The 13,192-nt window shown below is 64.6% G+C and overlaps 1 protein-coding gene across 7 annotated transcripts in view; it reads right to left on the bottom strand.

The window, feature by feature from the left end:
* Nucleotides 1-13,192, bottom strand: part of ADGRB1 (adhesion G protein-coupled receptor B1) — an 82,768-nt gene that overhangs the window by 49,167 nt on the left and 20,409 nt on the right. For 6 of the 7 annotated variants that reach the window (XM_059995258.1, XM_059995259.1, XM_059995260.1 and 3 more), the window contains exons 3-14: nt 10,241-10,402; nt 9,175-9,285; nt 8,655-8,819; nt 8,347-8,511; nt 7,821-7,985; nt 7,347-7,511; nt 7,032-7,133; nt 5,340-5,446; nt 4,934-5,128; nt 4,724-4,792; nt 3,906-4,014; nt 450-593 (exon numbers count right to left, since the gene is read on the bottom strand). In XM_059995258.1, the coding sequence (XP_059851241.1) occupies nt 450-593; nt 3,906-4,014; nt 4,724-4,792; nt 4,934-5,128; nt 5,340-5,446; nt 7,032-7,133; nt 7,347-7,511; nt 7,821-7,985; nt 8,347-8,511; nt 8,655-8,819; nt 9,175-9,285; nt 10,241-10,402 (1,659 nt within the window). The remainder of the gene's footprint in view (nt 1-449; nt 594-3,905; nt 4,015-4,723; nt 4,793-4,933; nt 5,129-5,339; nt 5,447-7,031; nt 7,134-7,346; nt 7,512-7,820; nt 7,986-8,346; nt 8,512-8,654; nt 8,820-9,174; nt 9,286-10,240; nt 10,403-13,192) is intronic. The other variant, XM_059995264.1, reaches the window with a different exon arrangement.

Here is a 13,192-nt window from a genome sequence, read left to right as displayed (position 1 = left end):
CACCGCGGTCACCCTCCTCCTGGCCACCCACAAACCGGGACCCTGCTTGGGCAAGGGGAGTGTGTTTCCCCCCACCGACTGCGGACGCAGCACTGCCTGGAGCTGGGGGGACTGCCTGGGTCCCCCTGAGTGACTCCTGAGACCCGGGGGCTGGCAGGGCACAGTTCATCTTCCTGGGAACCAGAGTCACCTTCTGTGTGACCCAGGCAAGACCCTCTCCCTCCCTGTGGTGAGGGCGTCCATTGGTCCATTCAGCCAAGATTGCCTGGGAGTCTCCCAACACAGGGAGGGCAGGGAGGGCTTCCTGGAGGAGGGGGCAACCTGGGGAACACTGAGAAGAAACGGACGCCACCCTAGCTCTTGAAGCAGCAGGCCAGACTCCAGAAGGAACTTCCTGGGGGGTAGCCTCGGACCCTGGGGGGCCCCTCCCACACCCCGAGGCTCCTCACCTGCCAGCCCCGTGGAGAAGACGCTCTTGGACACAGTGACCCTGTCCTCTGGCACCTTGGCCCAGTCGCCCGTGGCCCGCCAGCCCTTCATAGGGAAGCTGATGTCCGTGGCTCCACTGGCCGGGAGCTTGTGGATGCTGAGAACTGGGGTTCGGGAGGGAGTGAGAGACGACAGAGACGAAGGGAGACAGAGACAGTGAGACGCAAAGCCGGTTCACGAGAGGAGCCTCGGCCCTGGAACGGGGAGGGGGCCCTGGAGCCCAGGACCATGACACGGGGGTGCTCCTGGCTCAGAGTGGGTGCAGCGCGCATGGGGCCACCCAGCCAGGCGGGAGCCTGACACCAGCCTCCCCATGAGGTCCAGGGCCCAGGCGGCTTCCTGGTTCCTTCCAAGCCCTCAAATGACACTCCCACCCCAGCAGGAGCCCTATGGCCCTTATGAGGACCCAGGCCTGGACCCAGTCCCCGTGGCCCCAGAGGTGCCAGAGACGGGTTCTGTGGGCAGGTCTGCGGCCACAGAGGGACCCACAGGGCGTGGTGTCCACCTTGGTGCCCCTCCCTGGGACACTGGAGCCCAGCCCTCCCCCTTTGGGCTCTGCTCTGTAACAGGGACAGGGACAGATCCCCCCTCACAGGGCCGGGACTGTAAAGGGGCCAACAGATGGACCAAGGTGGAGTGGGGACCCGGGAAGGAAGGTGCTGGGTGTGGGGAAGGGCTCCACTCAGGGTGGAGGGGGACGGGCTGCGGGGACACAGCACGTATGGGGAGAGGCCAGGGCAGGGAGAGCTGGCAGCATGTAGCTGTTTCTCCCGAGCTCTCCCTGTGGGCGCCTGGCAGGCCTCCTGAAGACACCAGCCCCAGTGGGCTCTGTCCAGCCCGCCCCAGGCTTCCCAGAGGTGGAGCGGCAGACGGGCCTGGGAGGACAGGAGCGGGTGGGGTGGGGTCCCATCGTCTCTGAGCCCCTTCATTCCAGGCACACTCACTCCAGGCAGACACTGCTCCCCTCACCCAGCACCCACGGCCTGGGTTGGGGTCTGCACCGGGGCGGCCTTAGATGTAGGGGGAAGGGGTAGGGGCTTAGGAACCAACAGCCTCACCTGCCCGGCTGTCACCTGGCCTTCCCCCAACCCTGGGCTCTCTTCCCCAGCAAAACCCCACTGACCAGCTGATGCCCACCTCCATACCTTTGCTTGTGCAGCGCCTGCCCGCACTCCTGTACCCCTCCAGGCCTGGCTTACCCGGACGTGCCCCCCTCCCCCACTGGCCATGCCCTCCCTGCACCTGTGTGGTCAGCTCTGGGGCCCAGGGCACCTTCCCTGCAAGAGGGACGGGCGCCCCTCTCTGGGCGCCCAGCCCAGCACATGGCTGGCCCTCTGTGGCTGAGGCCCTCACCAAGGACAGAACGAAGAAGCAAATTCATCCGCGCCACACGCTTCCGAACCCCAACCATGTGCCTGGGACTGTTCTAACGCTGAGGATGCAGAGGAAAGCGAGACCCTCTCCCAGAGCTGACAGGGAGCGGAGGAAACAGACAGTGACCCAAGTAGGGAAGAAATAGATGGACTGTGGTCTGTTGGGCAGTGATGACCCCTGGGTGGGGCACTTCCAAACAAGGTGGTCAGGAAGTCCTCCCTGAGGAGGTGGCCTCCGGAGGCCCCTGGAGGAGGTTAGGCTGCTTGGATTCCTGGGGCAGGTGTTCCAGCAGCAGGGCGTAGGGAGTGTATGATGTGTAGGGCGCATGGGGTGTACAGGGCGTATGGGTGTGCAGGGTGCGTGGGGTGTACAGGGTGTATGGGTGTGCAGGGTGCGTGGGGTGTACAGGGTGTATGGGTGCATAGGGTACATGGGGTGTGTGAGTATATGCGTGGGGTATAGGGGGTGAATGGGGGTGCATGGAGTGCACGGTGTGCGGGGTGCGTGGGGCGCACGGGGTGTAGGGTACACGGGTATGTGAGTATATGACGGGTGTAGGGGGTGAATTGGGGGTGTAGGGTACACGGGGTGCATGGGGTGCATGGGTAATGTGTAGGGTGTGTAGGCGTGTGGGGTACATGGGTGTGTGAGTATATGGGGGGGCTAGGGGGTGATCGGGGGTGTGAGGGTGCGTGGGGTGGGATGGCTAGTGAGGACTAATGGGAAGGACTCCAGGGCCTCCTTTGGTGACAAAGGGTGGGCCCTGAGCGCCCCTCCAGGGACCACGGGCGGGGCTGGGCGGCTGGGGAACCAGACTCCACAGTGAGGTCCTGGGCCAGGGGGGCTGAGAGCTGCAGTAGCCACCCGGTCCCATGCCCGCTCACGCAAGGCTTCATGAAAGCCCTCCCCTCTCTGGGCCACTCCCATCTCACCGTGAAGAAAGGCCCAGTCAGCCCAGCGAGGAAGGGAAGGAAGGCAAGGAAGTCCCAGCCGGCCTGGTGCCACCACTGATCCCACCTGCCAGGTGACCTCCATTAGCACCTGACCCCCCAGGCCCAAGTCTCCCCACCTGCGAGATGATGGCTGTCCCTGATCCCCTGGCCTCAGAGGTCTCCCCAGCTCTGGGGTCCTGAGCTCTAAGGCAGAAAGGCAGGGCCAGCCAGCACTCTGGGAACCTGCAGTTTAGCAAACGTTTGTCCCGGCCCAGGCAGGTCCCCAGGTGTGTGCTAAGGCAGCACAGCTGAGCTAGGATATGTCACTAGAGGCCCGAGTGTCTCTGCAAGGGATGCGACAATCTCCCTCCTAGGTGCTGTCAGGACCACAGCCGGGTCCAGCGCCCACTCCTGGGTTCCCCACCGTGAGGAGGAACCCTGACAATGGAGACTGTCGGGGGAGGCACCCCAAAACAGGGAGGACTTGACAAATGAGGCCCAAAAGAGCTATTTAAGAGGACGCGGATGACAATCGTTAAATGTAACTGCTCTAGTATTTGTGCCGACGGTCGCCACCGAGCTCTCAGGTCCCGGCCCACTTACTGCTCCTTCGGACCCACAAGGCCAGCGCCCCTGCCTTCCCATCAGAGAGAGTCGCTCAGTGCCACGGAGCTGGGTGGAGCCAGGCCCCTGTGACGAGGCACTTCGGGGAGCGGAGGACCACAGAGTCCTGCCTTCAAGGTCCCTGCACTGGGGGCCCCGGGGCGGGGTGGGGACAAGTACAAGTTGGCCCCCAGCCCCAGGGAGGTGGAAGCAAGGGACTGGCTGTGGCTGGGACTTCCTGGTGTGTCCCACGATTCGAGCTCTCCAGGACCTTGTATGGGTCTGAGAGCCCCTACACCGACCCCCTCCCGGGGTCACATCAGACCATCATCAGAAGACTCGGGTCTGTGCACCTGAGGATACAGAGGTCATCTTAGAACCCGGCCCGGTGGTCCTGCAGGAGGCACCTGGCGCTGCTTGTTTATAGACAAGGAGACTGACCGAACCGCCCTGCCCATGACTGCGGGGCAGGGGCCTGGAGGTCGGCGCAGCGAGGGCTGGGCTTACCCAGGTTGTCTGTCACCTGGTACGCGTCCCGCAAGTCCTTCATGCGGAAGCCGATGACGTCCACGAAGTCCTCCACCAGCCGGAACAGCTCCTTGGCGTTGGGGCCCATCTGGAGGGGAGGCGGGGGTCAGGGACATAGCGGGGAGCAGCCGCGCCGAGAACGCCGACAACCGGAGCTCAGGGTCCCCAAAGACCCCTGCGCCCCAGCAGGGACACGCCCTCTCACTGCTCTGCCTCCGCCGGCCTCCTTCCCTCGTCTGTTCCCTCCTCATCAGGGTCCTGTCGGTCACTCCCTAGCCCCGCAGGGCTCTGGACCTGACTTGGGAAGCAGACGGGGACCTGAGTCTCCATCGCCACTGTGTGCACGGGAACCCTGAGGCCAGAGGGGCCGCTGCGCTCCAGCCCGGTGGCCAGGGGTCCAGCTGGGAGGAGAGCGGAGGGTCTCCGGCCACTGCGGTCCCCACTCCGGGTGCTGCCCAGGGCACAGGAGTATTGGCAGGTTCCAGGTCAGCCTGGGAGGAAGGGAGGCGGACCAATTTCTCCAGATGAGAAAACGCCACGTCCCGGTGTGTACCCCACGGCCAACACGTTTTCTCATGCCCCTCCCCAAGCCCCGCGTGGTGCGTCCTCTGACGGGCGGGGAAGCCGAGGCCCGGAAGGATAAGTGACGTCCTCAAAGTCACGAGACTGGCAGAGGCTGTGCTGGGATTTGAACCCAAGACCCCACCCTGAGCTGGCCTGGGGCTCAGGGAGCCACCAGAGAGGCCCGCGCCCATCCTGCTGCTCTGGCCGCAAGGGTCCCGGACTGGCATCCCTACCAGCTGGGCCTCCTCCCACTTGTCCCGGTTCTCCTCCGCCAGCAGGTTGCTGATGATCTGGACAAAGTTCTGAAAGGAAGAGGGAGAAAGGCCAGTGAGCAGAGGATGAGGCACAGAATCACGGCCCAGACGTGACCAGGGTCAGGGCTCCATCTGCGGTCAGGGCTCGGTCTAACGCTGGGGGGGAGGACCGCCCTCCTGGGCGCCCACCTGTACATCCCCCGGGGTGGGGCTGTAGTACGCCCTCCGGAAGATCTCTGTCATGTTCCTCAGGACATCGATGGTGGAGAGCAGGTCCCCGCTGTAGCTGGTCCCGTCCTGGGAGATCTCTACCAGTGTCTGGATGACCTCGGAGACCCCCTCTCCGGGCAGCCCGCGCTGAGCCTTTGCCAGGTGCTCCCGGGTCTGGGGAGGTGGAGGGTATGAGTGCCATGATTCTGCAGGTACCAAGGACCTCCCATGCCCAGAGGGTCCTCTGCAGCCCGCAGCCAGTGGCTGTGGCTGACTCACGTCCACAGGGTGTGCCACTGGGGACACAGGGCTATGTCTGAGGACGGAGGGCAGAGGCGAGCCCTGGAGTGACGGGTGGGGCGGGAGACCCCGGGGCCGGCCTCACCATCATCTGGATGTTCCGGTAGTCGATGGAGACACAGCGGATGTAGGTGGGGGGCTCCCAGTAGGCGATGCCCACTTCGTCCAGCTCACAGCGTCGCAGGATGAGGCCTGCGGAGACGGGGGGTCAGCTCCGTCTCCCACTTCTCTGGTACATGCCCGTGTCCCGGGTGGGAGGCCCACCCCCGGCTCCCAGGCACAAGCCCCTCCGGATGAGACCCTGCAGCCCTAGGGGCAGGGACTCGCCTGTGGCCTCATTCCAAGAGCAGAGCTGGCGTGGGGGCCAGGCATCCCTTAGTTTCTTTCACTCAAAACATTTCTTTTTTTAAGTGTTTGTTTGTTTGTTGCTTTGTTTTGTTTTGTTTGGCCGTGTGGCTTGTGGGATTTTAGATTCCCAACCAGGGATTGCACCCCGGCTCTCAGCAACGAGAGCTCGGAGTCCTAAGCACTGGACCGCCAGGGAATTCCCTCACTCGAAGCATTTCTGAGCAGACGCCACAGGCCAAGCACTGGCACCTGGCAGGAGCCAAACCTGCAGGCATCCCACCGGCGTGGAGGCAGAGCCCTGGGCCGAGTGAGGGGCTTCAGTGTCCAGCCCAGGGCCTCTCCTCGGGCCCCTTCCTATCCAGAGCCCCAGGGAGAACCCAACGGCCCGGCCCCTGCCTAGCTCCACCCCTGGGATCAGGGGGCCCCCGATGGCCCGGGTGTGCTGCGGACACTGGGCAGCCTCGGGGCTGACTGGCATCAGGTGTCGACGGCCTGGAACACAGGCACAGCCTATGACTCAGAACTTACTCCCAGGGAGCCGGGCACAGCTGTGCACACACAGTGGTGATGACCTTAGGGAACTGCCACAACCCTGTCACCCAACAGGAGCCACGGGGCAGGACAGGACACCACACCTGCTGCACAGCATGGCGCAGAGGCCAGACGAGAGGTCGCACATGCAGACAAGAGGCCAGGGGAGTCACACCAGTCCGTGACGTGTATTTATTCATTTGGCTTCCCTGTATTTGTAAGACGCTACCCAGAACATGTATTATTCTGGGTAGGGGGGCTACAACCACAGCTGGAAATACACAGCCTCTACCACGTGGACCAGCCCTGTCGGGTGGTGGGGAACTCACAACACACTTGTTTTACAGAAGGAAAACAAAGTTCAGAGAGGTTTAGTCACTTCCCGGATGTCACACAGCAAACAGGGGTACAAAACTGCATGCACTCCTCAGATAAGAGGGGCAAAGAAAACCAAGCCAAGCTTGATGCGTCCGGCCCCTTCTGGGAGCCCACCCTGCTTCTTCCACACCTCCCATCACTCCACAGGGTTGCACGGGGATTAAGATGACCGTGTTCAAAGCCAATTTCCTACTTAATGGCCCCCAAGCCCAGGGCAAGTGTGTTAATTCCTCTGTGCCTCAGTTTCCCACGTGTAAATGGGTGACTTTGTGGGACATCGCACTAAAGGGCTTCATGCTGGCGCTGGCTCCTGGTGAGCTCTCAGGACGCGGCGGCCCCGGACCCCCGCCTGTACTGTGCCAGCCTCTGTGTGCACAGGGCTGTCTGGGCAGGGTCTGGGCCACGTGCCCTGAGCTGACAGCTCCGTGGGCGGGCCTGAAGGGGCATCTCGGTGCCTCCCCTGCACCTCTGTGAGGAGAGGACAAGAGCCCCGCACAACACCTGCCCCACCGGCCCTCACCTGTGGCGTTGCGAGGACACCGCACTGCAGCCACCTCTCCGGCCGGGGTCTCCTTCCAGATCACAGCGCCCAAGCTGTCCTCAGCGCAGATCTCATGCGGCTCTGCCAAGGGGCTAGACACGTGAGTGGGGGTGGGGCACGGGGGGCGGGCCGAGACCTGGCAACAGGGTCAGGAAGGCCAAGGCCCTTGCGAGACATCTACCCTCACGAGGGGGAGTCCTTCCCCAGCAGAACTAAGCTCCAAGCTCCCTCCCCCGCCACTCAGGAGGCCCCTCCCCAGAGTCCAGCGGTGGGGTGGGAGTGCGGGACGCTCACCGGGACACCGCTGGGCACTGCACTGCCGGTATTCATCTTGTGGGCCCCGGCAGGCTGCTCCCCCGAAGAAGGGCCCCAAGCAGGCGCGCTCCCGCCGCTGCGTGCCACCTCCACACGTGACGCTGCAGCCGCCCCACGGCGTCCAGGCCTGCCACTTCCCGTCCACTGTGGGACACGGCCATGCACAGAGCCACGAGGATGGGGGTGAGGAGGGTGCGGACACAGGGACGCAGGGGCAGGAAGCCACGAGGAGAAAGAAGTCGAGACCCAGGGCGGGGAAGCCAGAGCCCAGACTGATACAGGATCAGACAAATGCCTCCTGTGCACTGGTCCCTCACGGTCACCCCCCCGCCCCCCACACCCCCCAGGGCCGTGTACAAGGGCCCACCAGGAGCCCCCCGAGGTCTCACCCCTCCCGAGTGGCTCACGCCCACCAGATCCCCCCACCCGCAGGCCCTGGAGCATGGCCCTGACCTGGACACTGCTGCAGGAAGCAGTCTCGCGTTTCCACCCAGTGGCCCTGGCACTCGGCGCCCCCGTACGAAGGCCCGTTGCACTCGCGCGTGCGCTGCTGCCGGCCCTGAGAGCAGCTGGCGGAGCACGAGCTCCAGCTTGACCACTCATTCCAGTTTCCATCCACTGCCCGGCCCAGGGGAGGAAGGGGACAGGAAGGCAGCGTGAACACCCAGGGCCCACACCCAGCCTGGGGCACAGGTGTGAACACCCCACAGGTGTGCCCCCCCCCACGAAGTCTGAGGCATGGGTGTGACACCCAAGAGGGCCCATCACCCCAACGCCCACGGTACGCGAGTGAGAACGCCCCAAGGTCTCCAACCTTCAGCCTGATCACAGCCTGAGCTTCCAACCTGAGCCCCCTAGCGGGTGGGTCTGAGCGGGCAAAGCGGGGCTCCCAGGGCAGGGCTGGCCGGTGGCCCACTGGGCCCTTCCCTTCCCTTCCCGCCCCTGTCCCACCTCACCCAGCGCCCTCCCTCTCACCTACCAGGGCACAGAGCGATGTTGCAGAACTTGGTTTGCTTCTCCGGGCCCTCACAGGGGTTGCCTCCAAACTGGGGTGGCCTGCAGGTGCGCGTGCGGTCCCGGAAGCCGCGGCCGCAGGTGCTGGAGCACAGGCTCCAAGGCGACCACTCGTCCCAGGCGCCATGCACTACGGAAGGAACAAAGCACTCTGCGACCCCTGTCTGCCCGAGCCCGCAGCCCGGTCACCCGCCCCTGATGCCCCGCCCTCTGACCCGGACGCCCCGCCCCCTGCTCCTGTTATTCCCCCGCCCCCCACGGCGCGCCGCCCACCTGGACACACAGCGGAGTTGTTGCACAGCCGCTGCTCCCGCAGGGGCCCGCTGCACTGCGTGCTGTAGGAGGACGACACACAGAAGCGCGTGCGAGTCTGCCAGCCCTCACCGCAGGTGCTGGAGCACACGCTCCACGGGGACCACTCCTCGGCCGCGGGGTCACCTGTGGGCCCAGACCTACAGCATCACAGGCCTGCTGCTGCCCCTGCAGCCGAGCTACGGTCAGACCGTCAGGCGGCCGCAGCAAAGCCCTTGAGCACCCCACCCGTTTTTTATTCTCGACAGTCGCCTTCTCCTCACACCACTTCCCCTAAATCCAGTGTGCCTGGAGACAGGAGCCTGGCACCTGAGAGGTTAGTCTAATTATGGAAAATTATTACAGTCATTACTTAGAAGCAACAACAATTAATAACGTATAGTACTTGCCCAAAGACCTAGTCCCCTGAAACCAACTTTCCCCACTTCCCAGGGTTTTAGTGCATTTGCGTTGTCAGCCCCGCCCAGCCGCTGCCACTCACCTGTCTGCGGGGCAGGAAACCCAAACTGCTGCAGCTCGTCTCCCAGCTCCTCGCGCCGCCGGGCATCCGTGGACCGCAGGGACTGGCTCCGGGAGTTGGTGCGCCCGGCGGCTGCAGGGCGGGTTCAGGTAAGCGTCCAGGCCGTGGCCTGCAGCCCCCGCCCTGCAGCTCTAGAGGGGCGCTCTCGGCCCTTGGTCCCTCGGTCCCCAGCCGCAGCGGGGTCCGGGCTTGTCAGCACCAGGGCCACTTGGCCGCACCGGACAGGTGGGAAACTCCGGACCAGGGCACCCTGGCCTGGCGCCAATCCCTGTCTGGTCCAGTCTCCCCTGCCCTGCGCCCCTCCCTCTCTTCCTCCGGGGCCCGCAGGAGTCACCTGCGGGTCAGCACGTCTGAATGGCTACTGCTCTCCGCTGCTGAGCATCCCGGCAGCGATCCTGCCCCCCGCGGCCCAGCCCCGACACCCCAGGGCCCTCTCCAGGCTTCGGAGATGAGCTCCTCTCCCCAGGAAAGTTCGTCGGGGAAAAAACAACCCGAAGAATGACAATCTCATTATAACTTGATTTAATTTTATGGAAGCAGCTAAAATATGCATGAGGTCATTAGAGAGCCTTATTAAAGAAATACATCCTGGAGGCAGCATCCGGCTGGGACAGTCGGGTCTGGCCAGGGCTAGGGATGGCGGTGGCGGAACAAGCCCCTCAGCCGGCTTTCCACGTGCACCCCAGAATTCCCAATCCACAGTTGCTAAGAAAGGCCCATCCAGTCCTAACACCGGGTCCCACCCTTCCTCCTGGGCCCTTACTTCTACTGGTCCCGCCCCTGGAAGGCTCCACCCTCTGACCCCGCCCCTGTCCCAGGTCCCGCCCCTCGTAGCCCAGGCCTTGCCTGGCCCGGCCCCGCCCCGAGCGCCCTCCCTCCCTCCCTCACCTGGCCAGGCCCTGCCCGCCCCTCCCCGCCCTTTTCCCCGCCCGGCCCGGCCCAGTCCTGGTTCCTGCCTCCACCTGACCCCGCCCCGAGCCCCTCCCTCCCCCGGCTCCGCCCGGGACCCGCCTGTCCGCGCACTCACGGCCGCAGGCCTTGCGGTTGCACAGGCGGCCCTCCTCCAGCACCCCCTCGCAGCCGCCGCCTTCAATGCCCGGTGCGGGCAGGCAGGTGCGCGTCCGCGTCTGCAGGCCTCCCCCGCAGTCCCGCGTGCACTCGCCCCACAGGGACCACAGCTTCCAGCCGCCTGGTGGGGACCAGAGGGCAGGGGTCAGGGCCAGGGGCAAAGGGCTGCGGTGTCTTTCGGGGAGTGACCTCTAGGGGTCTCCCAGGCAGGGATCTGGGGCACAGCAGCCCCTGCGAAGAGGCCTCCGCGTCGGAACCAGCCTAGCACCCTGGAGGGTCAGCTAGGAGGCAAGTGTGGGCCTGGACGGGGTTGGTGATGGAGTGTGAAGCAGAGGCCGACAGGGCCGGGAGGGGCAGAGGTGCCAGGTAAGTTGTGGTCCGGGGCCCACCCCACTTCTCTCTGGAGTCTCTGTGCTCTCCGGCTCTGTCTACAGGCACCTGGGCCAGGGTCTCCACTGGCTTTGAATCCAGGTCCCCAGTGTGGGGCTGGACACAGAGCTGGAGCCCCAGCTGGGTCTGGAGAATGAATGAATGAATGAATGAATGACACCCCTGCCCACCCCAAGGGCTGCCTTATATCGAGGGCCGGGTGATGGGCTGGGGGCAGAGGGGCTCTCCTGCCTGGCACCGAGCCTCGCGCCCTGCTGAACCCCCTCCCCATGGTCCTCAGTCCAGTATCCTCTGAGCCTCAGTTTGCTCATCCCCCCATCCCCTGCCATGACCCATGTGCTCATTCCCCCAGCTCCCGCAGGGACACCAGAGGTGACCGAGGTCCCACCCCTGGTAGCCGAGTGGGGTCTCACACCCAGGGCCCCACCAGACGGAGCGTCCCCCAGACCCAGCAGACACTGGCTGCTGAGGGCCTCCAGGCCCCTATGGCCACCCTCCTTCAGCCCTCTCAAGGGTCTTCTCCATCCCGGCCCCATCCCCCCAACCATCATGACCTCGTGCCCCTGAAGTTCTGAGCCCCTTGGTGGCCCCAGTGCCACCAAGGACACTAAGAGGGACAGCCTCAAAGTACTGGGGAGCCATTGAGGGGTGAGAAGCAGGGAGGCCACACATCTTGGGCCAGAGCTGGAGGCTGCACTGATTCGCTCAGGAAGGGGCCGCTTCATCCAGGCTTTCTGTTCAAAGGCCACACTTAAGGTGCCCAGATCACTCCTGCCTCGAGGGACTCTGGTGCCGCCACCCCATTTGTCCTGGAGAACCCCGGGGCCCCTACACTCCCAGCATAGCAGGGTCAGGGCAGACTCAACAAGGGCACGCAGCCTCACCGAGCACCTACTTTGCGCCAGGCACCCTGCACACAGCCAGCCCCCCGACACGGCACCCATGTATGAGGAGGCGAGGAGATGGCATTGCCAAGGCCCAGCACTGGGAGCTGCACTAGAGCTGGGCCACTGCCCCATGCTGCCTGCTCACCCGGGGCTGGAGCAGAGGAGCCAGGCTGGCCGAGGGCAGGTCACACCTGGCCCAGCAGGAGCGTCCCTGATGCCTCCTGGAGGCTGGCTTATCTGGGGAGCACATAGGGTGGGAATGAGGACTGTGCAGATCCTGGAGGGTGGGCACTGGAGCCGAAAGGCCAGGTTCACATGGTGGCCCCAGCACCCACGACCATGGGATGGTTAAGTCCACCCTGCCCTGGCCTCACACCCCTCGCCAGAGGACGAGGGCACTACTTCCTAGGACTTACACCTGTGAGGGTAAATGGCAAGAAATGGCTGGGCGACGACAGGTGTGGGCGTCACTGGGGTCGGAGTCGATCCCAGAGAACTCTGATTGGCAGCAACTTGGGCGTCCAGGTGCTCTGGTCTGTGGAGGGCCGCTTGAAAGGTGCCAGAGCCCCTCCCAGTGGTCCCTGCGCCTGTGCTGGGAACCGACCAGCAGGGGGCGCCGGAAGCAAATGAACGGGAGGCGGGGGAGGGAGCCCAATTTCCCCGGTTTGGAAGGCGGGGCTCATTTCTCCCTCCACGCCCCCAAGCCCTTGAGGAATCTTCTCTCCCCTTGCAGAACCCACCCTCCCATACGTCTCACTTCCCCCTGAGCCCAGAGACGAAGAGCATCAACGGGCCAAGGGCACACAGAAGTCAAGCCTCCTGTCCTCCAGACTTGCCATGCTGGTGGGTCACGCAGGTGGGTGGGGCAGGTGGGCGGGCCGACGCACCCAGACAGGGACCCGTAGCGGGGGCCGGCTCGGACCTTAATCGCTGTCGTCTGGGGGTGGGCGTGGACCCGGCTCTGCCCCTCGCGCACGCGCAGTAACACTTGGTTCCTAGCCGTGCAGCGGCGGCCCAGGGAGGAGCTTCTCACTCTGTGGGAGCCCGACTGAGCTTTGCAGGGACCCTCGCTTCAGGGGGCCGAGGGGCCCGGTTCTGAGCCCCTTCCTGGGTCTGGGCGTGACGGCTTGTGCTCCCACAAGGGAGGCCTCTCTGCTCCCATTGTTCAGATGGGAAGATCGAGGCCTGCCCTAGTGACGGGATGCGCGTACTCCCCCAGTTACGAGGGGGCCGAGCAGGAATCGCCCAGGTTGTTGGACCCGGCCCATACACCCTTCAAGGACGGTTGCTTCCCTCAAGGCCGGCTCTCAGGGCGGCATCCTGGGCAGGCGAGTACTGACTCCCCCACCCCTGTCTCCCCCACTCCGTGCCAGATGCCTCAGGAACCTCGAGTCCCAGTCCACCCAGGAACCAAGTGCTCACCCCACTTACAGCAGAGCAAACTGAGGCTCAAAGAGGGGTGGTCCAGACAGTCAGGGGCTGGCGATTCCCCCCCCCCCCCCGGAAGGAGGATCTGCCCTAGAGTTGAGGAGGCATGGAGGCCCGAGCCTCAGAAGACAGGCGCCAGGGTCCCCAGGGCTGAGTAAGAACCAGAAGTATGGAGGACGCTACACAAATACGACTTCCTTGTGGAC

This window comes from Delphinus delphis, chromosome 17 (assembly GCF_949987515.2).
Source record: "Delphinus delphis chromosome 17, mDelDel1.2, whole genome shotgun sequence".
Taxonomy (NCBI): domain Eukaryota; kingdom Metazoa; phylum Chordata; class Mammalia; order Artiodactyla; family Delphinidae; genus Delphinus; species Delphinus delphis.
This window is presented reverse-complemented; position numbering and strand designations above follow the sequence as displayed.